Source organism: Pygocentrus nattereri, chromosome 30 (genome assembly GCF_015220715.1).
Source record: "Pygocentrus nattereri isolate fPygNat1 chromosome 30, fPygNat1.pri, whole genome shotgun sequence".
NCBI lineage: Eukaryota > Metazoa > Chordata > Actinopteri > Characiformes > Serrasalmidae > Pygocentrus > Pygocentrus nattereri.
In genome coordinates, this window is record NC_051240.1 from 6,730,129 (window position 1) to 6,757,799 (window position 27,671).

The following is a 27,671-nucleotide window of genomic DNA, read 5'->3' on the forward strand; positions in this document are numbered from 1 at the left end:
ATGGTCGAAAATTCCCATAAACACGGTCCTAAACCTTGTGGAAAGCTTTCCCAGAAGAGTTGAAGTTGTTACAGCTGCAAAGGGTGGGCCAACATCATATTAAACCCTATGGATTAAGAATGAGATGTCACTCAAGTTCATATGTGTGTGAAGGCAGACGAGCGAATACTTCTGGCAAAACAATGTATTAACAATACATCTACTTAAGTAATGTATCAACAGAACATCTACAATAGATTTACTTCAGTGTATTCAGATGTTTCACTACTGCTACTTCACTGATATGTTGTTGATGTGTTACTGATAACCAGTTCAGAGTTTATTAGTCATCTACAAGGGACCATTCCAAATTAAGTGTTACCCATAATTCATATCAAATATTTTGGCAGGAAAAAGAGACTGCAGGTACAGGTTGCACATGCTAAAAAATACGCAATTGTCATGCAAGACCATGCACCTCCATGCGTGGCCCTTTATTCAAAATGAGTGAATTTGAAGGGAGATTTGCTGAGCAGGTTTGCCTGGTGCATATATGAGAGTATTTCACAGAGAATACTGCTAGAGCGTACTCAGAATATTTCTACTGTAAGCGCAATATACTTTCACAGCAGAGGGTCAGACAAGACTCCACAGGCAGCATGTAAACCTTAAGCCAACACGTTAGCATTTACAGTGTGTGCTCCTCTCATTGCTGTAGTCTCTGTGAAATGATAAGAGCTCTCATACGCATGCCCAAAGAGGCGAACCTGCTCTGCAAATCTCCCTTCAAATTCATTACCTTTGAACGAAGTACCACTCATGGTAAGAAGGAGGTTAAATTCAGAGCTGTGCACCCTCATGCCACTTACAGTGCATCATGCAGTAACATGTTCGCTTCAGGTTCACACACCATGTGCTTTTGGACTTTCTGGTGTTTTCAAATCACAGTCACTCACACAATGGAGACATTTCTGAGGACAGCTCCAGCCAGGGACAGGCCAACGAAAACAGGGACCATTTCTGTAAAACAGGGACCATTTCTGTGAAACAGGGACCATTTCTGTAAAACGGGGATGTCTTGTCACCCTAAGATACTAGACTGTTAGCAGTTGACCACTCATTTGTGTAGTTTTCTTCAACATTACCTGTTTCTCATTTAGTAGCACAAGTGATGGACAAAGACATTCTTACACACCTCCAAAGCTCAGTCTTAGTGGTCGTGAAGATCATAGACATGGTTCAAAGAATCTTTCCTCGTTTCTGAGGCATACATACTGCCTTCTGTTACTTCCAGAGACTTCAGTTTAGACTCAATTTAGATTTAGACCCATCGGGTCATTATTACTGCAATTACTGCTCCTTACTGCAGATTTTGGCATTCTACTGCATTGTTTCTTCTTTTTGTCTTTTTGTCTCTCTTGCACCAAAATCTGCAGCTTTTATTAGGAAAAAAAGTTAAAGAAGCCAGAGCTGATCTCTTGGGGGATAGGGTTGGCAGCATTTACATGCAGTCTTGCAGCAGGACATAGAAATACACCACAAACACAATAACTTACACTGATGTACCCAAGTCATGTATAGCTTATTCGTCTTAGTAATGAGCTCTGTTCTCTTTTTTTTTACCACGTTTACTCTTTTAGGTTTTCTCTCAGCCAAAACTCAATAGACTAATCCCTGATATGAGAGAATGATTCTTCCTCCAGTGTGATGAGCACAGATTAAAATGGATGGACTTAAATATGGTTCATGGACCTAGTTTCTCTCGCTCATAGCCAAGATCTGTCTTATCTCCAGAGACTGGCGAATTCAGATACAGTGACTTGTTCCTTAAGCTCCAGAGCAACTTTCTGTGTGAATGTATGTGTGTCTGTCTGTCTTGTTCTGTCTCTTTTTTCCTCTCTCCTTTTCTCTTTAAGCATTTGACAGACTTCTTTTTTGCCCAATTTTCTCACTTTCAATTCCACCCACCAGCTAGGTCTCCCCCCCAGTCCCACGATGCTACCAAAGTGGGAGGACGACGGCTAGCACATGCTTCCTCCAGCCATCATGCATGCTTGCTTTTCTCAACCAAAAGTCCTGCCAGGTTTCCTTGTGGCCAAACACTGTAACTAGACGTTCTAAAGCCCTGGCTTCAGCTAACTGCTGCCCCACTGCTGTGGGAAAACAGGGGCTAGTGGAGCACACTCCAAGCAGAAAGCAAGCTTTCAGATGGTATCCAAAGTATTAGTCATTTCTGATCACCCCCTTACTGCAGGAGTCCATTTCTTTTCTGCACTCCTTCTGTCATTTTAAACAAGATCAACTTCAACAGTCACGCTCATAGTTGCACTAGCAATAAAACAAAATGCCTCCCTCAGTGCTCATGCCGAGCCGAAACACTGGCATCAAAGACGCTGTAAAAGAATGATTCTACCCATTGCTGGATGATGCCCTTATGGTTCGTAAGAGTAATGAGAGTTGAAACCAGTTACAAGGTTTTGAAAGAAGTAATCTGAATAGAGTTGGGAATTGAGTAATTTAAAAGGAGTTGGGAATGCAAAAGATCTAAGGCTTCTGAGCACCAGCTTCCTGTCCACTTCACCAGTCACCAGCTCAAGCCATCATGTCAAGCAATAAGAATCATCAGAATTAGTTTAATGAAAATATGGAACATTTCCATTCTTCTGGACAGTGTGCAAAGACTGTACAAAGCCAACCAACACAGTGTTTGCCATCTTTAAGAACTGTGACAGCTGCAGAATGAGAGTAGATTATCAAAACTCAAGAAATTCCACAAGCAAGACATGCGTAACTTCCAGGATGCCTTGAAAGCAATTACTGGATTGTTACATCTGTTGCTGGTTCCTCCCTACGCCAACAGGGGTCTATACTACACTAAATCATGGTGAAACTTGTCTCCCATCAGAAGCCATTTAGTGGACTACTTAAGTTGTACCCTGACCTAAGTTTTTCTTGAATCCCATATTGAGTGCATCCATATTTTGCTCGGTCTAGGAGGTAGAATTTTGTCTCATCCTTTCTACTCTGGGAGAAAATTTACAGGCAGAGAAAGCAAATAAAGTCACTTAGAAAAGCCAACCTGCAGGCTGATTACACAATCACCATAATGCAGCAATAAGTATATTTACATTCATGTTATAAATATCATGAACTTTTAGTTTTCTAGAAATAATGACACAAACATTTAAGTTTCATAGAAAAGACAGCCCACTAGAAACTCACTCATCATGAGTTTATTCCAATTTTGACAAGGCCTCAGCTTGAGAGAAGCTAACTTTAGTTCAGTTTAGATAATTTGTGAAGAATGAAGAGGACAAGTCTTCAGCAAAACCTTTACTGACATAATATATAAACGCAGTGCTTGACCGGGAGACTGTTATGTTTCTAGAGTTCTTGAGGGTGGGGCACCATAACTCTAAAGCCCAGAGGCACCATCTTAATTTTCTTAATTTGGCCCTGACCACCATCATTCTCCTTTAATTTCTGTAGCCTGACCACACCATCTGGATGGTATAAGAGAGAATACAGCTTTCCAACTGTAAGGTATCTATAGGCAGCATTGCTGAAAATTGCCTGGTGAAACGTTTCCATGGGGAAGTAGCCTGGTGAAGAAGCGTAGGAGAGCCATTGTTGCACCTGACACAACACATCAGGCCTTAGCTATCTGTGGCAGGCAGTGTGCATCCCACATCAGATGTTACAGAACCTACAGTACTGTCCCAATGTCAGAGACCACCTTTCAGTTATTTGACAGCCACTAAGCACAAGTTACACATTTTCATGAGACATTTGCATAAGTAAGGTCAAAGAGTTACTCAAACCATGCAAGACCTGGTAGACACCAAAACTGCCCCCATCAGATAAATAGCACTTAAAGCTTTCATCTTTGAGAGAGGGGAAAATTAAGCTGCTTCAGATCTGAAACAATCTACAGCTATTGTTGCACTGTGTGAAGACAAAAGTACAAAATCCAGGGGTTCTAGGACTCCCCAATTAGCGTCTTGGACCTCCTGAATGTCTCAAAATCAAAATTCTAGGGGGTCCTAAAGAAAATGTATGATGAAATGTTGACCATTATAGAGAAACAGACTCTCAAGTGCAAATTCAGGGAAAGTTCATTGTTCAGCTGCTTCACCTGCAATTGCTAAACTTCCGTCTTTAATATTCTTAACTAGATAAAGCTGCAGCGCTGCTCTGCCTCAGGGTGGTGCTGTAGCAAACTGGTTCACCCATTTCCCAAGAGTCTGATGATGTAAGGATGATGTACAGTTAATGTAAGGAAGAGTGCATTACCATCAAACCAAACATACCGCTGCCATTGAAGCTAGCATCAGTGCCGCTATGGCAAGTGAGTTAGCAGCCAGCCAAAGCTGGAGTGGCCAGCCAACATGGGACCCCCATATTCCAGAGAGTATTTCGTACACTGTGAGAAGACAACTCAGCGCTGTGGGTCTGAAAGGATGTGTAGCTATCAAAAAGCCTCTATGAGAAAATGAGATAGGCACATCAAACAAAAAAGCAAGAGTCCAGACCTCAACATCACTGAATGTGTTTGGGAATACTTGCAACCAGCTTCTACACTCTTAAAAAAGTTCTTCAAGGGTTCTTTAATACCATGAACACTCAAAGAAATTTTTGCATGATTAATGAGTTCTTTGCACCCAAACAGAAGAATGTTTTTCAAAAAGATCTACATAGAACCATATACAGCACATTCTCCATCAATCTGAAGAATGTTTTCATGGTGCAAAGAAGTATTTTATCATGCAAATGGTTCTTTGTGTCTTCATACAGCAACAAAACAAGTTCTTTTATTGTTACAAGCTTGACATTATAACAATAGAAGAAGACCTTTAGGTGTTATATTGAACCCTTATCAAAAAGGTTCTATATAGAGCCATGTATAGCACATTCATGCACATTTTCCATCAATCTGAAGAACCCTTTCATGGTGCAAAAAAACATTTATAGAACCATTTTCTTTACCCCATATGAACTGACCTTTCAAGAGTGGAAGAGGAAAAATATCCCTGCAGATTTCTTTGAAAAAAGCGAGTCTTCTGAAAAGAATAGAAGCTGTAATTACACACTAAGTTTTGAATAAATAATATTACAATCAGTTAAGGTGGTTCACTTCAATGTAATTTTCATTTAACCCTTGTGTGGCGTTGATGTGTTTGTTATTCAGTGGTCTGGTAGATCCACCGCATTATTGTTTTTCCTAAATCAATTTTCCTTTAGCAGCTGTAGCCAGTCAGCAGCCCACCCATGTTGTCCACCCTCACACACACACACGCACACACACACAAACTAACAACAGGCCATGTAGGAGGAAAACAGAGTGAAGGACACAGCACCTCCACACTTTTACTCCCCGCAGGTTCACCCCAACACCACGTGTAGTATAAATGTGTGGGGGGTTTACTGTGTGAAGTCATTAAAGATGAGTTATTTTACATGTTCTTCACAGAAAATGAGCAAAGGCCAAAGAATCGGGGGTTAAAATAATAACAAATCACCTAATTTTTCTTTTGGTAAACATTGAAAATGGGTCCCATACACACAAACACCACCAGACCAGACACCACAGTGGACTACCCTAAGCAAGCAAGTAAGCATGTGCCTGTTCTTCCATTGTTTGTCTATGTGACTTTTTCCACGAAGGGAGAAACACAGCTGTAATTTACAGCTACCCAGAAGAGCGCGTGTGACAAAGACAAAGCGAGAGAGCATTCATGTTGACAAAGAACAGAGAGGAAAGGGTTGTTAGGTAACACAAGAATTCTCCCCCCTCCCCATTTCTCTTTCTCCATCATTTCTCTCTTTCACCCTCTCCTCCTTCAACTCTTTCCTTCTGCCTCTCTTTCTCCTGCTCTCCATCTCTCACTCCCTCTCTCTCTCTCTCTCTCTCTCTCTCTCCATCACACACCCACTCTCCTCCCTCCCTCTCCTCCTCACGCTTCGTATCTCGGAGCCTCGCACAGCCACAACTTCAGAGCGCCGACAACATCTGCGGGAGAGAGAAGAGCGTGAGAGAGACCACAGAGCTTGGACGGTGCGCGGCAGAGGACGAGGAAGAAGGAGAGAGAGAGGGAGGGAGACGGCGTACGTATAGACGGGTGTAAGGAGTTGAGGGCATCCTGCCTGCCCAAGGGTGTGGCGAGGGGCAAGGGGTGAGAGGGACGCTGGACACTCTCTGCTCTCTCTGCTCCGTGGCCCTGCGCTCTTGCTGCCCCCTGCGGCTCCTGCGCCGCCCCTCTCCGCCCCCTCAGCCCTTGATCGGCCCCTCATCGCCCGGCTCGGGCCCGGGCTCCCCACCGTGCACCTGCGGGATGGAGAAAGAGAGGGGCGAGGGAGAGCCGGAGCGGAGGGAGCGCGCCGAGCCGCTCAGTGACCTGGAGTGCAACATTGTTCAGAACACCTGGGCGAGAGTCTACGAGAGCTGTGAGGATGTGGGCGTGGCCATCCTGATCAGGTACGCACGTATTTTGCGCTCACTTTTTTGGAATGACCACTTTTTGTTGATTTACATTTGTTGTTAAGCATTTTGTGGTGCTTAAGGTTGCTTGATAAAGTTCTTATAAAGATTATGGTCACTTAAAGTAGTAATCGTAAAATATTTCCCTTATATTGTCTCTGTTTTCTCCCAGAATTTGAAAGCGCTAGCTGCTATTTATATTGTATCCAGATTCTATGATAAATGGACCAATACAAATGGTTCAAAATGACTTTGAATAAAATCCTTATACATTAACTCACGTTAAAACTTAGAAAAGTTAAAGATACATGGTTTTGTTCCAACAGTGATGATCAACTAAGATATTTTATATTTGATATTTGCGTATTTATTTCCATCTTTAGTAGATTATTGTCGCTCTCAAGCTGTGTAAGCTTAGATTTTGCCAATTAGCATCATGCATTAATCATCACACTCACTTCAAACTGTGTGGAGTTCTTCAATAATCCCTAATAGACTTGCTTATGTGGTTTCTGGCACTGTATGACACACTGGTATCTATAAATATGAACTTGCATAGCTAAAAACAGGTGTAGCAGCAACCCTGAAGCCTTAATATCTCTATTTCTAACATTATGCGTGAGCGACAGACTTGAGATATGAGTGAAATGGGAAAATGATGCCTCATTAGAGATCCTTTTCTGTCCAAGGACTTCCAGGATAATTTTGCACACTTCCAAGGAGATGCTTTTCTCTGATCACTGAATGTCTTCCAGCAGCTGCGTGCTTATTCACTTTGCTCAAATCTAGCGATGTGCATAATACGCTGCAAAAAAAAGAATCTGAGACCCAGACATGAACAAAGCCATTCAGAGTTGTAGATTTTTTAGGTTTTAACCCAAAGAAATGGCCCAAAATGACTGAAAAATGTCTCGTTTCATTGACTTACATTAAAAGTTAAGTGTGTTTTTCCCTTCTCCTGTCTTCTTACCATTTTGGAGATACATGGTTTTGTTCCAACAGCGGGGATATGTAACATTGATAATGGTAAAATAGCCATAAATCTGAAAAAAGTTCACAAAACTATTGTAAACTGCTGTCTCGGGCATCAGCGTATTCATAACTATTTTGTGTAATAATTTTCTGTGAGAGGTTTTAGAGGTGGACATCCTATCATCACCACTGTGAACAATTCTGAGTCCATAGGTTTCTCTAGAATGAAGCATTTCACACCAAACCACTCTGAATAACTCTGAACCTAACTGATTTTATCATGCAGATGTATTGAAAAAGTGATGGAATTTATCATTATATTTTATTATATCTAGCATAGATGTATTATTTCCCATTGTAAGACTGTTGTTAGAATATTATAAGACTGTTTAACTTATTTCTAGATGTGTTGTAAGTCATTTTTATCTAGGTCTTATTCTATTGAAACAAAATTTATCTGCGTTGTGTCTTGAAACAAGTAACAGAATAAGACAAATTTACTTAAAGGGCCCAAATCACAGAAAACCGAACTTGTTGAAATAAAAGGTTTTGATGTAGTCTGTGACTACTGCTAAACTACTCACTCCCCAGTCCATATATACTGTTAGAAATAAAGGTTGTGTGCAGGTACATTTTTCATCTATCAAGGTACAAGCAATGTAAATGTACGTGCCTCTTCATAACCTAATACTTTAAAACAGAACAATGAAACAAAAAGCCTGGAGCCGAGACAGGGTGTGTGGAGTCAATACAACTTAGAAAATATAATTTCAATGGATTATGGTACAATTATGTTCCCTGACTAAAGGTACTGAGATGTACCCTTGAGGGTCCCACCCTAGTGACAAGAGGGGTGCTGCCCAGGTGACTTTTGTAGCGTTTTTTTCTGAGAGTGTATGGAAACTTGCAAAAACAGCCTTTTCAATTCACTGTTTTGGTGATGTCACCACAAAAAAAAAATCAACTAATTTACATATACCTGCCTATAGCAGTTTAACCCCGCCCACTCATACTGAAGCTATAAGGAGTGTTTCAGCCCAGACTGCTTTTTAAATGAGGTGCAACACAGGGCAGCCAATCATGGGCAAAGAGACCATGTACATATGTTAGTCTTAAAGTCATAGCAACAAAAACAGCCTGTTTCAATCTGAGGGATAAAGAATGATTGGAAAATGGTGATGTAAAAATGAATCATGAATTATTATGGTAAATGAAATGTAAAAAAATATCTTAGAAATATCTTAAAATATTCTGACAACAGTCTTATTCACATTTATATTAGATATATAAATGTTTTCACCTGCTAAGGTATCATTTTTTGATATCTTTGCTTGCAGGAGAACACAAGCCAGGCATGGTATGTACTTTGGAGTACTGACACATGCAACCTTACTATAAGCTGAGCACAGGTACATAAAGAAACACATTAAAGGAGAGCACACTCACACTCACACCACTGAAAAGCACTGATGAACAGACTCTGTCTCACTCCTGCCGTCCGCAGTGAGCATTTCGCCTGGACATTTTTTCCTCACAGTGCAGCCTCCTGAAATAGTCTAGTCAGGGGTGAGGGTGGAACGCTGCCCGGGAAGGAAGGAAGTGCCATCACACATTTTTCTCTCAGCTCTCAAGAGCTTTTTCACCGCGCTTGGTGAGCGCGCCAAAACTGCATTGTGTCTCGCACTATTTTTAACACTCACCTGATTGAATACAGCAGCACAGGTAGAGGAAGGACACATCCCACCAACTCCATACAAGCAGCTCCAACCGAGAACCCCCAAAGAGGTGTGAGAAAAGCTCCACCAGTCTGACTGAACAGAAACAGACTGTAAAGAAGTGAGAAAAACGTAAAAGTGTTAGAAATAGCTCCATGTGTTGGGAAGTGAGACTATAAAGATGAGATGATAGTGAAGTTTGTAGAGCACATAACCTACACTTTCCTTCCTCTGATAATGTTTATGTGCTTTCATATAACACAAGTTCATTTTTACATGACCATTTTACAATCTCTTTTTAAATGTGCTGTTTTTGTTAGTAGTCCAGGTTGCAACACTCCTTATAACCTCAGTGTGAGTGGGTGGAGCTAAACTGCTATAGGCTGAATATATGTTAATGTGCTAGTTTTCACGACATCACAAAAAGCAGTGAACAGAAAACGGGCTTTTTTTTGTAGATTAGCTTCCATATATGGTCTGACTGGACTGAGGAGTGGACAGAACACTTTGAAACGTTTACAGTGTTTACATACTGCATCAAACTGGTGAGGAAAATTGGAAGGGACCCTTTAAAGAAGCAGGAAGACGAAATAGTTCATCATGTGTATCTCTATTTTTGTTGTTGTTTGCTTTTTTGCATAATTTGCAAATACCAGCTGCCCTTTAATTTGTGTGAAGATTTCATAATGAATGGATCAGCACAGATGGTCCACAATTGCTCAGACAAAAACATTACATTAACTTCTATTATGAGTTAATTAGATTTTTTTTCTTTCTCCTGTCCATTTTGGAGATACAGCATTTTGCTTTAACAGTACTATCATAAAACATAATGATTAAAGTGTGCACATCCTCGCAAATCAAAACAATATTGCATAAACACTCGGCCATTCTTTTGAAAATAGAGCTAATTTAGGCCAACTTGTTCTATTAAAGAGCCTTACAGCTCAGAATTGGATCATTTATGTCTGCAAACTAATCACATGTCAGATGTTATGCAAGCAAGTCCTGTCTTGTTTAAACAAACTAATGATTTGCACAGGAGCCACTGGCTTTCCATGTAGTTCTCGCATAATTTGTCTCGCAAACAATCAAACCTATTGTCAGAGATGTTTAACAACTTAACTTGACAAAAAAACACTTTGGCAGGAAAGGGCAGTTTGACTGTCAAAATAACCAGGGTAGGGGCGGAGCTGCAACAAAAAAACCCCACAGAAAACAGGTTCATCTGCAAACTCTTTTAAAAGCTACTAAATGCTTCAAAAAACTCTTAAAAACTTTTAAACTGTAATGCAGATGTAATCCAGCGACTATGTCACTCTAAAGGTTCAGACTGTGGTCCAGGCAACTACTTGCAATTGTTTGGACTGTAAATGTGTGTCCATATAGCCAATCAGAATTCGGCTGTCAAAATTCTGATAGTTGTGGACAAAAGATGTCAGATGCTCTGTCTACATGTGGGTGGAACATACTGAGGCCCAATCCCATTTCACCCCTTGCTCCTAGCACTTAGCCCTACCCCTCTGTTGTGCATGTTCATGCCTAGGGTGTAGGGTGTCCCAATTTTTATCGAGATAGAGGGGTAGGGTGAAGTGTTAGGGCGACATGTCCCTCTAAATGAAGGTTTTTCGGAGACAGACTTCAAATATTAATAAATAATAACTTAATAAATTGTGATAATTGTGATTATCTTTTAATGTTGTTTCAATGTATTATGGGCATTAGCTATGGGGATTATTGTCTAGCTAGCAAGCCAGCTTAATTTCCTGTTCCTCCTTAAATAACCAAGCAGGTCTGACACTTGGGGCACCGCAATGTAACTGCTGCAGCCTTTAAGGTGGAACAGGGTAATTCAAATAAGAATTTGGCAAATAGCTGGCTTCAGCTTCATATCACTGAAGAATTACGGGTGGGCAATAATAAATAAGCCCAGCAGTGAAGTTGCTGAACTTTACCCTCCCCTGCTGTCACTGCAGACTGGCAAGGTCACTTACAGAGCACCACTAGTAGCTGTTAATGAATAATGTTATTTTTATTTGAGGGTCCCATTTCATAGAGGAAGATTTTAATAACTACCCAATGTAACAAGGGGTAATATAACACTCGAAAACAAGAGGTAGGGGTCAAAATAAGAAATGGGGTTGGGCGTTAGTCTTAGGATGCAATAAGGAAGTGGCTTTATTTTTAATGCAAGACAACATGAAAGAAGGAATTTCACTCATGCAAGGCACATTTTACATTTATGAACCTTTATCACACTAGAGAACATAAACAAAAAACAGGTCATCTGGAATAATATATGGAGGTCTGTAGGGTTATGAATTCACTGGACATGCACATACAGATCAGCTCTAAATGAGTGAAACCCAGGGGACTTATTAAAATAGAACTCCTCGGGTTGCCAGGACAACTGTCAGGAACAATGATGTGATTTTGGGTTAGAGGTGATAAGCAAATCCCTCCATTCTCTATACAGTGCGTGTGCGTCTGTCTGTGCGTGTCTTATCTGGGGATGGCAGCAGTCTATGCTGGCACCATCTGAAGTGTTTTGATCTGCCGTAGTGTTAGTGTGCCCCCGTAATGCGTGCGCGTGTGTGGTCTCTCTTGGCATCATACATGGGCAGCTCTGAGCTGAACGACTGCTCAGATGTGGGTCTCCCTTGAGTGCGGAGGTGTTGAGATCTAGCACATCTCTTAGCTTGGCTTTGCCTGGACTGATGAACACCGATGAGAATTTGCATTTTTTCATGATTAAAAGAAATTTGTTTTGCCCACTTCTGCTCAATCCTGGCACCAGAGACATATCATGAGTGAAGCATCTGAGAAGCATAGAGGGCCAGTGGGGTAGGATGGACAGCAGCGCATTCACCCAGCAGGAACTGGACAGCTAAGGGGCAAAAAGTCTGTGGTAGGTCTGTCCAAAGAAGCCACACATTCAGCACATTCACACAACAGGAGACCCACATTTACAGCAAGTCATTGTTTAGAAAATCTGTCTGCTGATTTATCTTCGCGCAACATACAGCGCATTCCTAAAATACAGACAGTACAAACTAATGGAAGCAGTCCGTTTTAAAGTAGTTGATTTTTAAATGGCTACATTGAAACAGCATACACATAGTTTAGTTTTACTTCGGCTTTGCTGCTTGCCACTATGTACAAAATAGTAGGTTTAGTGGGGCATGATGATTGGGTGGTGAGGCACTAAGTGATCTCCTGATGCCAGACCACTTCTTCTCCTGCAGGTTTGTTTCTAGTCTCATGTGGCTGATCCTGAAGATCTTGTGGATATGGATCAGGTAGAGTCAGCTCATAATTAGTGGCACCTTTGGTATAGATGGGTAAGAAAGGCATTAAAAAATAATTAGCTCAATCTCACACAAAATATGAGACAAATCTAAATGTAGTCCAAGAAAACTTATCAAAAAAGATTTGTTAACAAATCCATGTCACAGTTTCTAACACCATTGCATAAATCACTTTGTGCAACCTTCCTTTGCCAACATAACAGCAGTGAGTCCTCTGCTATAATGCTATAATGAGAGGAATACCAAGCGAGGAATCCCAGACTGCGCCTAAAAACTCATTCTTCTCCAGTGTCCTAGGTCCTCTCCTTTGCACTCTCCTCTTCTGCTCACCCAACGGGTTGGCTATGGTAAAAGCTTGATTCTGTGGTCACTGAATCATTTTTGTGTGGTCATATGTTTTGGCCCATTGTCCTGCTAGAAGATCCAGTCACGACCCAGTTTTAGCTTTTCACTGAAAATCTCCTGGTCCTTGATGCCATCCTAAAGCTTAATGTTGGCCTCATCTGCCAATAGAACCTGGTTCCTGTAACAGTTCCAGTAGTGTCTACTGAACTCTAGGTATTTACCTAAATGGAAGAAAATCTCACCAAATATTTTTTTTGTCTTGGAGGTGAAGTCTGAGCCCTAGTTTTGGGCTCAGTCCCATTTCTTCTTTGTACCCCTACCACTGAAACTGAGTTACAAGAGGTAGTGGTTGAAATCTTCTCCTACAAAATGGGACAATCTTCAAATAAAGAGCATTACTTCATTAACAGGCTACTAGCGGTGCTCTGTAGATGGCCCTGCCAGTCTGTAGTGACAGCAGAGGAGGGTAAAGTTCAGCAACCTCACTGCTCGGCTTTAGTTACATTTAGGAAATCATACGCCTTCAAAGAGGGGGACAATTATTTATTATCGCCCACCCCTAATCCTTTAGAAATATGAAGCTGAAGTCAGTTATTCACCAGCTTCTTGTTTAAATTTTCCCGTTCCACCTTAAAATACCTTGATGTTAGCTAGCTAGCTACCGAGACAACAGCATACTATCAGCAATTTTTTATGCTTGTTATGAAGAAAAGGACCATAATGCATTGAAACCTCATTAAACTGACATAATACACTGATTATTGTAATTTTTTTAATGGAGAAAATTTGTGAGTTTCTTTGGTTAATTGCTCAGCCATCTTTCCTTATAATGCTCTGTTCAGACTGTGACTCTGAAAAACCTCAGTTTGGAGGGCCATATAGCCCTAACACTTCACCCTACCCCTCTATCTCAACTAAAATCGGTACACCCGACCCCTAGGCGTGAACGTGGTAAGGGCAAGGGGTGAAATGAGATTGACCCCACAACGCTGGCTTGCTTCTTCTGCAAATCTCCAGTTGTGGAATTTTTTTCCTCTCTGATCTTTCTCCTCACTGCGTGTGAAGCGATATACACTTGCATTCTCTTTCAGCCAGATTCACTGCAGTTCCGGTTGATTTAAACTTCTTAATTACTGCCCTAACAGTGGATGTGGGCCTTTTTTTCAAGCGAGTTTCATAGCCACTGCCTGATTTATAAAGGTCTTTTGTCTCTTCTAATTTGCATATTCTCTCATTTTCCCTCTGTTGATGAATGAAGGGAATTCATCTCAGATTTAAACCCCAGTGGAAAAGAAAGTCATGGATTGCTGCTTACGAGTTCCTGAACACTCGTGTGAACTTAAAAAAGAGTGAAATAAAAATGGGAACACGCTTCAGAAATTCTAGAGGTGCAAATAATTACATTTCTTTTTTGATAAAAGTTTTTTTTTTCTTTGACTAAATTTAAATCAGTTAAAGGTTAACAATTTTGGAGCTGACTGTATGTTTGAAAAGGTTTGAGACTGCATTCAAGAGGGCCTTAAATCTCCTTGAGACCTGACAGATGGCATCAAGGTATTTCCATGATTGTGTCATGATCAATAGCTGAATTCTGAAAAACACTCCCTAGTTGCTCATTTTCCTACTGCAAACCATTTTATCACCTTATAGAGAATTTGGCACACCTGCTCCTCATGCAAATACCCACATTATTCCCAAAACGAGGTGAAAAACAAAAGATTTGCAACCATGAAAAGATGTAGATGTAAGAATACATGGTGTGTTATCCAAATGACTGGACTGACAGTTGCCTCCGACAATATCATCAAGCCGTACAAATGCAATTAGACCACCAAAGGCAGCCGCCAACCCATATGGCACTTTTCTAAAGGTCAAAAACCCTGACCTTCACAGACTTGGGGCATTGACAGCAACAACGTTTCATTTTATTTGGCTTATCGGTTTAGGTTTTAGATATCTGTGAGCTGCCATGGGCTATTTATCCTCTTCTGTTTAATGTAGTTGAGTAGGCCTGCATGAAAATGTAGAATAGCTAAGCATGTTTACATGTCTTTGTAGAGCTTCTTGATGTCTTCTGTACAAAACTCCATCTCAAGCCTTCAATGATTGTGAAATGTTCCCAAAAAGCCTCTTCTGAGAATATATAACTGCCCAGTTTTCCAATGAAGCTCTTTCATAAGGTCAAGGGGTGCACTTGGACACTGAAAAACCGGCCCTAACCAAAAATATCCTGAGGTCTTGTCCTCATGACAAACTTGGGAGTGATCAAAAAGCCTCATTGACTCAGTATGAAGTAATTTAGATTCAGGACGCCAGCCATTCATAGCTGCAAGGGTAAACTCTTACATTCCTTGCACATATTCTGGAATATGATAGCTTGAGTAATAAGACTATAGCCAAAAGGACCATCAATTTATCTAAAATTTCGCAAGCATATTTTTAGCCCAACCATACATCATAAGTAGGAATGATGTACACCACTTTGCTTTGACTCTGGTCTTTTGTCATTGTGACTTATTTGACTTAAAATGGGATGCAGATGGATTCAGCCCACACTTTCACCTTATACACTTACAATTATTTTTAGCAAGCTCAGAGAAGTGATGGCTGTTGGAACATTGTTCAGCAAAAATTCTAATTTACACAGTTTTCTGCCTAACCCAGATGTAGTCAATCAGCCAAGGCATGTTTGGTTTCCAAATTGTGCATCCGTAGTTTTAAACTGGAGGCTAATACAGTCAATTAATTAATCAGAGTAGTTTGGAACACAGTATGACTTAAGCCACAGTCACACTAGCTGCCTGTTTTAAAACTGGTTATAACAAGCCCTCAACCACTTGGCCTCATCATTTCCCTGTTTATGGGCTCAAGTGAAGGGTGTCAGATGAACCCTTGGAGGGGTAAGGGGCAAGCGAACACAAGCGATGTCTTTCAGCAGCAGAACTTGCGCAGAAATCACTGAAGGTACAATTCCCTTTTCAGTCTTGAAAATGAGAGCAGAGAAAGTTGTTTTAAGCCACAACAGAAATGTCTGTAATAAAATGCTCAATATTTCAAAACCGTAATGTTCAATTAGCTACACTTGGTTACAAATGACTCCATCTGTTATACATGACATGATACTTTACCCTTTAATGTAAACTATAAAAATTATCAATACTTAATGAACCAAATCCAAATATCCCTTAATAAACTGACTCCCTTTTGGATATATGGACACTACAGACTAATTTCACAATTTCTGATGTTTCTGTTTATGTAGTGTTAATCTTAAATTTTTGGGTGTAAGATAGGTTTCTAAATAGAAACGACAGAAACTGAATGTGCTCTAGCATCCATATGCCTGCATGATGTACAAGAACATAATGGGCATTTGGATTCTGTGGGGGAGTCAGAGTTCAGTCACACGGTGGCGTTTTGTTCATTTTTATAGCTCACCATGATTTTTACACCTAAACTTCAGACAAGTCTGCACAACCTTTATGAAGACCTTGATGTGATTCGAGCTGGTTGAGAGAAATTTTGGGGATGATTTGACTTCTAGTGTTAGCACTGTTAGCTTTGTAGGTCCAGTGCAAAACTAAAAAAGAAAAAGCAACATTTGGACGCCTGACTATTCCAAAAGTGTTTGACCCTCAGCTTTCAGAGCAAGTAAACATTGAAATTTCACTTAATCTGTTGTTCACAATGAAAATGTCATTTTCACGTAGCATTTTTCACATGACTTTGAAGAGCGTAAAGAGCCACTAAGCCGCTAAACTTGTTAGCCTCATTCAAGCTTATCTCTCTGAGCTGCAAGCCTTCTTTGCGCCAATTCTTGAATACACAACCACTGGGCTCCTCCGCTGTGTTTCTGAGAGAGCACAGAGACAGCTGGAGAAACTATGCATGGCCAGCCAAGAGCTGCCGTTCCATTTCAAAGCCAGCCGCAGCATCAAGGGAGCAATTCGGCACTAGTGCCAGAGGCTAAAGCTAACAAACGAGCGAAATGCCTCCCGCTTTGTCTGGATCAAGTAAAACAATACTCAGGCAAGTTGAATCAGGCCAAGCGCATGTAAGAGGAATGCCTCAGCAGCGTATTGTTGTACTCAACAAGACATCAAGCTTAAGTAGACATTCTTCTTGTATACAGAATTGCTGTTTCTTGTAACCTCCTTCATTACAGTAATGGCTAATAGGAGAGGAGCTGGAACTGTCATGCCTTATTGGTAATGTCATGCCTTTTTCACACTTGAGCCTTTAACTAGAACTAGTTTAAGGGTTTCGTCAAGGGTTTATTAATACATCATTCAGATTCATGGAAAATTGACCTAACTGGCCTAAAGCAGGGGTGTGAAACAACAAATCCATGGACAGTGCGACGTCGAGCACTGAGGAGACGGACGCATGTGCGGAGACAAGCGAGATTTATTATGGGCAAATCCAAAATTAGGGTCTAGACGGTCCATGGTCAGAGAGCCAACACGAAGATAAGGTGGGACGGACATAGTGAAAATAAACAGGTTGAACAAACAGGGTCGGAAGATCAAAGAGCATATCAAACCTCAAACATATCAAACACAATCAAAGACCAGCAAACACAAGGGGCAAACACAGGGTTTAAATACAAACCAGAACCACGAGGGACAGGTGGGAAACAGGTGGAAACAATCAGGGGTCGAGCTATGAAACAAGAGGGCAGGACTGAAAACCAAAACAGAAGCACATGGACAGGACTGGGAAGTAAACAACATGAGCACATGGACAGGACTGGGAAGTAAACAACAGGAGCAGATGGACAGGACTGGGAGGGGCCAATCGTGACAGCCAGAGAAAAAAATATTTTTATTTAATTATTAATGAATGATGTGCTATAACTATAATTGGCCATTGTCTTTTCAAAATATGCAAAAAATTCAGCAGTAAAACATAGGCACTTATAATAGAGCTTGAAATATTACATGAATACTTTAAATATTCAAAATGTAAATGTCCCCGGGTTCTCAGTCTTTTAAACCTACCTATTTGCTGGAACTAAACACCTGACATCCTTTCTTTGCTGCAAGTTCATTAAAACTTGGGCTCAATTTCTGAGCTGCTGAGCTGATGTTAGGTGTTTATATTGGTTGGACTGCAGCTGAAATGTAGCATGTTTGGCGATATGATTGGTGTGGAATTGGGTAGAACTGTGTAGAATTGAGGTGTAACCACTGATTGTTGTTGGGGTAGGAGAGTCGGAGCACACATTACATTGCAGTGCATGCCTGGGACTGCGCAGTGTACTGTGATACGGTCTAATATTAATAGAGAATTGAAATACTTTTGCAGGCCAGATAGGATTTTTGTTTTATGGAAATAAATAAAATACAGGAAAAATGTACGATATGGACCCTTTAAGTCCCATGTGTCAAACACAAGGCCCAGATCAGGTCTGTGGGCCTGACAAATTGTGCTTAAAGGGCCCATGTTCTACATTTTTCTTGTATTTTATTTGTATTCATCTGTCCAAGGTCTTTGTGTAGTTTTATGTAGCAGAAATGTAATCTTAATTCATTTTGATGACCTCTCTTTCTGCCTTAAAATTAAACAGGCTGTTTTTTTAGTGTACCTTTAAGACTCGCATGTAGTTGTATGCAAAAGTTTGGGCATCCATGGTCAAATTTCTTGTTTATTTGACTTTCAAAGTGACAATAAGTGAACACATCCTCTACAGAGAACACACTTCTCCATATTGTAAAGCACTATTACCGTATATTTGTTGAATTTAGTATATTGGGAAAAAATAGTAAAATGTGGCATGTGCAAAAGAAATGACACATTTATTTTTATTTTGTTATTTAACGTTTTTCTAAAATGTTCATATAAATAAATAGAAATGGCTGTAAATGTGCATTTATTTACTAGTAAAATATTTACTAAGTAAAAACTACACATCCTACAATCACTCCACATTCAATGAATAAAACATGTCATTAAGTCTGACTGTCCAGACTTTTGAATCCAACTGTATGTAAGCATATAAATAAGCTCTGTTCTGACTGGTCCTTAAAGACACTGCTTATAGCTTCAGTGTGAGGGGCGGGGCTAAACTGATGAAGGGCAAATAAGCATATATATATATATATATATATATATATATATATATATATATATATATATATATATATATATATATATATATACATAAAGTTATTTGGGTTTTTTATGCATTACATAAGCACTTCCATATTTCGACTGTTTAGACTGGACAGCTGGACAGAGGAAAAATTGGTTTTCCATGATATGGGCCCTTCTGATCCTGGTGCAGCGTAGATGACTTTAAGGGAATTGGGGCGAATAAATACATCTGAGTCCTGGCTGTAGGCCATGACAGTCTTATCTATTAAGATTCCTAAAGAGGGGGCATGTTTAGATCGTCCTTAAAATAGCTTCCTACATAAACACTCATTCACAAGGAAGGTCAGTCCAGGGTTCCCATAAACTCCATTTGCGGTGGACAGTTTGAAAGGCTTTACTATTGGCACGATTTGTATAAACATATACATTCCTCCTGGATTTCTTTTGTCAAAGAGTCTTTCACGTAAACCAGTGAAGCATTTATTCCCGTATGTTAGTAATAGGGAGAAAATCAGTCTTCAAAAGCCGTTGTTAATGTAACATGGCCTAATAGCCAGCTGACGTAGATGTGTGCTTCCTGCCTGGTGTTTCCATTTGATAAAAGTCAATTAATTAGCTTCTCGACGTTGGCCACATCGCGCTGATGAAAGTGAATGCGTCTACATTGTTCAATTATTTCTTACAGGAGAGCACAGAGAGCTGGAAGCAGAACGTGTGGTGCTGAATCTCAAGCAGAAACAGAGTTACGCAATTTGTGCAGTATTAGTCCAGTTCCCACTCTGCTTGTTTATTATGGGATGTTCATAATCAACACCATTGCATTCTGGCGGGCACAGACACACTGAGTGAAATATTGGCAGTCTCTCTCTCTCTCTCTCTCTCTCTCTCTCTGCACCTGCCTCTCATTTTCCCTGCTGTGACTTAATGACATCCCTCTCGTCGGAGTATCCGAACCACTTCAGCATTGCAGTGCAATCATCCAGCTCGGAGCAGTACTGCACTCAAATTCCCTCGCACTCTCCCTCTCTTCATCCCTCCTTCTCTCTTTCTTACTCTCCCTCTAATACATGCACATACTTTTTCTTCCTGAGTGGTCTCACTGCCTTCTTTCTTTAATCCCAATTGCACTGTGCTGCATATCATTTCTGTCCAATAAAAACATATATCTAAAACAGAAACTTTAGATAAGGACGTTTTAACTTTTAATGTTAACTGTCCAGATAATGCAGAAACATTAAAATAGGTACATATTTTTTTTGAACAGTGTGTCCATGATGGACCTGACTGCACTCACTTTTTACAGCTGGTGGTATTTGTAATGTATTGTAATGTTTTGTCATGCACAGGTTGTTTTTCCATATTGTTTATTGTAGCTGGAGCTGGAAAGGTTATATGGGATTTGACTGACTGATTATTTCAGAATAAAGTATTGAGCCACAGACAGCCCAGATTGAAATGTTCACATTAGCTTTGTGCCACAGTACCCTCACTAACAATAACAATGTGGCACATGGCCAGGCCTATTAGCAGGTTTTGTTATAGCCACAATTATTACCGTCAGACTGTAAAACTACACACACTGCAGATTCATACTGGATTAAAATCACTCCACAATTATTACAGTCAGACCGTAAAACTACACACACTGCAGATTCATACTGGATTAAAATCGCTCCACAATTATTACCGTCAGACTGTAAAACTACACACGCTGCAGATTCATACTGGATTAAAATCACTCCACAATTATTACCGTCACACTGTAAAACTACACACACTGCAGATTCATACTGAATTAAAATCACTCCACAATTATTACCGTCAGACTGTAAAACTACACACTGCAGATTCATACTGGATTAAAATCACTCCACAATTATTACCATCAGACTGTAAAACTACACACTGCAGATTCATACTGGATTAAAATCACTGCACAATTATTACCATCAGACTGTAAAACTACACACTGCAGATTCATACTGGATTAAAATCACTCCACAATTATTACCGTCAGACTGTAAAACTACACACAGTGCAGATTCATACTGGATTAAAATCACTCCACAATTATTACTGTCAGACTGTAAAACTACACACTGCAGATTCATACTGGATTAAAATCACTCCACAATTATTACTGTCAGACTGTAAAACTACACACTGCAGATTCATACTGGATTAAAATCACTCCACAATTATTACTGTCAGACTGTAAATCTACACACACTGCAAATTCACACTGGATTAAAATCACTCCACAATTATTACTATCAGACTGGAAAAACTTCACACACTGCAGATTCATACTGCAAAATAATATCTGGTTATAATCTCTTTGTGGTTTACTAATACTAATCCAAGCTGAATAGGCCCATGAATAGACACATTCAGAACTGTACCAACTGTACCAAAGTTCTACAAAGCATCCATCCATCCATTTTCTAAGCCACTTCTCCCTCAGGGTCGCTGGAGCCTATCCCAGCGGTCATCAGGCAGAAGGCAGGATACACCCTGAACGGGTTGCCAGTCCATCACAGGGCAGACACAGACAGTCACTCACACACTCACACCCTGGGGCAATTCAGCATGTCCAATTGGCCTGACTGCATGTCTTTGGACTGTGGGAGGAAACCAGAGAACCCAGAGGAAACCCACACAGACACGGGGAAAACATGCAAACTCCACACAGAGAGGACCCCGGTCACCTGGCCCGGGAATTGAACCCAGGCCCTCCTCGCTGTGAGGTGACAGCGCTACCCACCACGCCACCCTAGTACAAAACAGTTGTGGCCAATTTTCAATCACTTCTTCTCTTGTATTCTCCAGGTTCTTTGTGAACTTCCCCTCAGCGAAGCAGTACTTCAGTCAGTTCCAGGACATGGAGGACCCTGAGGAAATGGAGAGAAGCACCCAGCTAAGGAAGCACGCCTGCCGAGTCATGAATGCCATCAACTCGGTGGTGGAGAACCTCCATGATCCAGAGAAGGTGTCATCTGTGCTGGCACTGGTTGGCAAGGCCCATGCGCTCAAGCACAAAGTGGAGCCCATGTACTTCAAGGTAAGATATGGCAGCTTAGTTCGGTAAACTATCCTCTGTACCTCAGATGTAGCCAATCAGTAATGGAAGCTTATACCCCACCAATTTGCATATTTGTAAAAATGGACAATGTATTTTTTAGGGTCTAGATCAGTGGGCAGCAGTATTTGTATTTATGTAATGCATGCTGGGCATTGTAGTGAGAGAATATCTATGGACAAAAATGGGAAAAATTGGTATTTCTGTCAAACTGAAGAGCACTACAGAAAGTTACATACAACATACCAAGTAGTGTATTCAATGCAAGTAAGTTTAAGATTAAAAGATTAACTGACCCTTATTAGTCCCACAATGGGGAAATTTCACCTCCACAATCTAAACCATCCATGCAGTGAAAAACCTACATACACGCACACTAGTGAACGCACGCACTAGGGGGCAGTGAACACACTTGCCCAGAGTGGTGGGCAGCCCTATGCACAGTGCCCGGGGAGCAGCTGGGGGTTAGGTGCCATGCTCAAGGGCACCTCAGTCAGTTCCTGATGGCTCAGGGGATCGAACTGGCAATCTTCCGGTCGCAAGGCTGGTTCCCTAACCTCCAGCCTATGACTCCCCCAAAAAAGTTTCTGACCCCTTTAACAACTTGATATGGTGTGAAGCAAGTTTGTGATGATTTATGTATGTATGTTGCACAGTGTTAATTGGTAGGGTATATTCTGCTATTTTAAGCCTCATAGTTCCAGTGCAGCACTAAAGAAAGCAAACTGTAGACACCAAAAATGTCCAATTAACTACACTAGGATTAAAAATAACTGTGCACATTTTATTTTCTCCAAACTGTCGCTTTGAGGTGGGCAAACTGCATGTGCAGGCTTGCTGTAAATGCTTAAAATGTTCTCCCCAGATTCTGAGTGGGGTGATTTTGGAGGTGCTGGCTGACGACTTTGGCGAGTGCTTCACTCCTGAGGTGCAGACGGCCTGGACCAAACTGATGGCCGTGCTCTACTGGCACATCACCGGAGCCTACCAAGAGGTGGGCTGGGTGAAGCTCTCCAGCTCAGCCGTCTGAGACCATCTCTCAATACACCTATACATATATACATACAATAAACACATACACTCACAGACTGGTTTTAACACTCGTTTGGCTAGCCGAGGGACTGAATGAAATGAAGAGGGGCAGGAGATGGATGGCTGGATTGGATGAATAAGAAGGATGGAGTAATCTTCTGGGAACTAATTGTTCACTGTTTTTTTTTTTTTTGTTTTGTTTTTTCACTTTTTGTACCCTGATTTTACTGCAATTAAACATAAAAATGCAATGTTTCAGAGTTCCCACAGGTATTGCACAGGACCTTTTTCCACAGCATGTTTAAAAACAAGAACTGGGAACCAACAGAACGTAAAGTTTTACTTCTTGTTAATTTTCCATCTGCTTGAGAAACAGCTGGAACCCTTATAGTAACAGCGATGAATGATTTAATTGTCTTTTTGGTCATTTAAGGCCACTGTAGCACAAGTCTAAAGTGTTTTGCTAAGTAGCTTAACGTGTTGGCAGCAGTAGGTTGTTTTGACATGAAACAATATACTGATATACTGAACTGTTCTGTGAGCATATAACATTTCACACAGACTCTTGTAAAATAAATCAATCCTTCATTATTTTATGTGTACTGCGACAGCTATATATTAGTTAGCTTACACAAATGTCTACAACTACCCAGGATCATGTGCAGGTTCTCTGTCGAGTGTGAAGATATTAACGAAAAACACTCCTTCTGTGGACGCCAGCATTATTAGACTAGCATTTATGCTAATAGCGTTAGCTTCCTAACTAGTTAATCTCACTTTATAGCAAAGTCTTTGCAAAGTAAATTCTCAGAATAGAACTCAACATATCAACAAACCATTCTAGTTTACCTTCTGGTGCACTTATTGGTGATGTAATAGTGCTTGGTGTCTTTATCTTCACCAGGAAGCTGAGGTGTCGTTGGCTTCAGTTTCAAGTGTTGCCAAAGACAGAGCACAACACACTCAATTAGCATTATTTCCTGTTAGGTCCCCAATCTGGGCACCCAAAATCATAAAACTGGGTCTACTTAAATGTTTCTGGCACACTGTGCAGTGGAGGAATGCCCTTAAACAAACACCAACAACGTGTTTTTTGGTTGGGTCTTTATGGGTTGGGTCTATCACAAACTCATAGGCATCTAAACCTGCCACTATAATGACATTCATATCCTTAAGTTACATAAAATTCATTGTGTACTTGGATACGTCTGCCACTGCAACTTTAAATGAATAAGATTTTACCATTATCGCCAATGTTTTGTTTTGGTTTATGTTTACTGTTACTTAAACCGAGTTGGATCCACTCGGAAGAATAGCCAACGTTCATGTGCAGACTTGGTGTCACAGCATACTCTGATTCATATGATAGAGAGTAAATAATACTGTGATTGTAAGTCTGGCAGTTGAGCCTCAGAGGCCTCACTTGATTGGCTGATTTGATTGGATGCCTATACCAGTTCTGTTGCAATTATGACTATTATACCGAAATGATCTTGTTTTCCCAACCCCACCCCCCACTGTCCAGTCCAGATGCTGTTAATTAAAGTAGAGGAAGATTTCAGATAAACTACGGCGCCACAACACATCTCAATGGCTCCCGTCCTCAACATCAACCAGAGGGACACCACATACACGCAGACACACACAACTGACCACATCAAAGTGAATCCAGCATTAACATAGCAAACAAATGGAAGGAAAACAGACACATATATACAAAAACTCTTAATAGACACAGTCAGTCTCACCAGCCAAGCAATAAACAGACACAGACCAGGGGGACAAGAGACTTGCTCAACAGCTGAGTGTCTGCGGTGGCCTGTTTGGTTCACATCATTAATGTATAACATGACCTGCCGCTTTTGCGTTTCCTCTCTCTTTCTCTCTCTCTCTCTCTCTCTGTGTGTGAGTGTGAGAGAGAGTGGAGCTGATGTTCGTCTCCATAGTGAACTCTTCCTGACAGCTTGTTTATTAAACACGTCTCCACAATCCGTCCATAACTCATAAAATGACAACGTACTGTTCTCTCTACCCTCTCTCTCTCTTTCTCTTTCTCCCTCTGTGCACCTATGTCTCTCTCCCTTTTGCTCTTTTTCCTATTCCTTCTTCTCCTCTATCTCAGTCAATTGATCTCCTCTTCATTCTGATCAAAGCATTCTCTCTCTATTCCTTCATCCCTCACTGCCCCAATCTCTCTCTCTCTCTCTCTCTCTCTCTCTCAGTTTCTATTCCATCATCCCCCTCACCTACCATTTCCTTCCATTCGTTTAATCCCCTACTCCCTTTCTTTCCTTCTCTCTTCCTCTCTCTCCTCATCCCCTCATCCCTCACTGTCTTACCATCTCCATCCTCCCAGCCACCCTTTCAACCACCCCCCACCCCCACCATGTTAGGCTGAATTTCCTCCTGACAGATGTTTCCATTAGCTGGCTGTGCCCACCTGCTGGGTCTCTATGAAACATCCTGTGCCAGATTTCACTGTAATCTCTCACATACACACACACACACACACACACACACACACAAATACACATAAACACACAAATACACGTACACACTCAGACACACACACACACACACATATTTACAGGTGATAAACACTAAACACTAACAGAGGCATGAACAGGAGTAATCCTATCTTAGTTTCAGCCCCGTTACGTAGTCTAGATGTTCCCTTGTGAATTCTCGTCTTTTCAAAGCTTGGACTTTATATTTTTCTAAATATGTGAGCAAAACATTTATCAATGTCCTTGAATATTTAATGATTAATAACATGTTGTTTATGATTCTCTTTATATACTCTGCTAATGTTCAATGGGGTGGTTACTAGTGCTAAACAGATGTAGTGAATGAGATTAACTAAAACTGACAATCCTAATAAAAGTTGTCATCTACGGTGCTGTGGTGTCCTCATTTTTTCTCTGGAAACATGTGGAGGTTTACATATCTAGACTTGGGCCCAATCCCATTTCTTATTTTTACCCCTGCCTCTTGTTTTCGGGTGTCAAATTGCCAACTGATTTACTAGGGGAAAGTGGTTAAAAATCTTCCACATGAAATGGGAAAAAAATAGCATTACTTCATTAACAGGATACTAGCACTGCTCTGTAGGTGACCCTGCCAGTCTGCGGTGATAGCAACCTTCCTGCCGAGCTTTAGTTACATTTAGGGCATCATATGCCTTCAAAGAGGGGAATATGACAATTATTTATCGTCACCCCCTAATTCTTCAGTGACATGAAGCTGAACTCAGATATTCACCAGCTTCTTGTTCAAATTTTCCATTCCACCTTAATGGTGCAGCTGTTGTGACATCATTTAAGGTGGAGTAGGAAATGAGTATGACAAAAAGGACCATAATATATTGAACCACATCAAACTAAGATAATACAACTTTTTAATGGAGAAAATACTTACCTCAACAAACCTCAATTTGGAGGGCCATGTAGCCCTAACACTTCGCCCTACCCCTCTATCTTAACTAAAATCGGGACAGCCTACCCCCTAGATGTGAAGCTGCAAATTGGAGTAGTAGGGCTAAGTGGTATAGGGCAAGGGATGAAATGGGATTGGTCCTTTGAATCCAGGTTTCCGGTCCTGGAATTAGTAGGTGTGACACTGAGCGCTCATTCAGTTATAACAGATCAGCTAACTACTAGTGATTACAAAACCTGGAACTGGAAACTGGATTAAAGGTCTGGATTTGAATACCTCAATAGGTAATAATTATAGTTTAATTCAATATTTTTTAATATTAATGAATAATAGTTTTTTACAGTGTTGTTGAATGCTGAATGAAATGTAATACTGATTCCTGACCTCTGACCTCGAAAGTCAATATCTGCGATATGCAACATCGCATTAATATAAGCCAGAGGCACTTAGCTGTGGATTGATGAAGTTAAATATGTAATGCGTTGGCTGCAGAAAAAGTATGTTTGTAGAGAAAAAAGCAGCAGCATTTGATGAAAAGTACACCTTGTCAACTGTTAAGAATGGTTGTGTATCTGTTATGTTTTGGGGTTGTGTGGTAGTCAGTGGCACAGGTATATTCATAGAAATAAAGGTTTTGTGCACACTGTTAGAAATAAAGGTACCATGCAGGTACATGATTCGTTCATCAAGGTACAAACAATACAAACATTCCCTCAAAGGTGCAACAGCGGTTTTAAGGTCCAATTGTGTACCTTAAAGAAGTTTTTCCTAGCGGAAAAGTAGATATTTGTATCTTTTTATAAACTAATGTTTTAAAATGGAACCATTTAATAAAAAGCCGGAGACAAGACGGGGTGTGTGGAGTCAATACAACGTAGAACATATCATTTCAGTGGATTATGGTACAATTATGTTCCCTGACTAATGGTACTGGGATGTACCCCTGAGGGTACCACCACAGTGACAAGAAGGGTACTGCCCCAGTGACAGTGTCGTACCTTTTTTTCTGAGGGTGCAGGTACCCTTATCAACCCTTTTGCTTATCAAAGTATAAACGATGTAAATGTTCCTTCAAAGGTACCACAGTGCTTTTATGGTCCAATTGTGCACCTTTAATAAGAAAAATAAAATAAAAAGCCTGGACAGGGTGTGGGGAGTCAGTACAACTTAGAAAAAGATAATTTCAATGGATTACAGTACAGTTAGTAAAAGTACTGAGATGTACCCCAGTG

At 40.6% G+C, this 27,671-nt stretch overlaps 1 protein-coding gene across 1 annotated transcript; it reads left to right on the forward strand.

Moving 5' to 3' along the window:
• Positions 1–5,850: 5,850 nt before the first annotated feature.
• On the forward strand, positions 5,851–25,902 carry cygb2 (cytoglobin 2). Its single transcript, XM_017693027.2, has 3 exons — positions 5,851–6,454; positions 21,723–21,954; positions 22,838–25,902. Exons 1-3 carry the CDS (start codon positions 6,312–6,314, stop codon positions 23,000–23,002), a joined length of 540 nt encoding a protein of 179 aa, XP_017548516.1. The 5' UTR covers positions 5,851–6,311; the 3' UTR covers positions 23,003–25,902.
• The last annotated feature ends 1,769 nt before the right edge of the window (positions 25,903–27,671 follow it).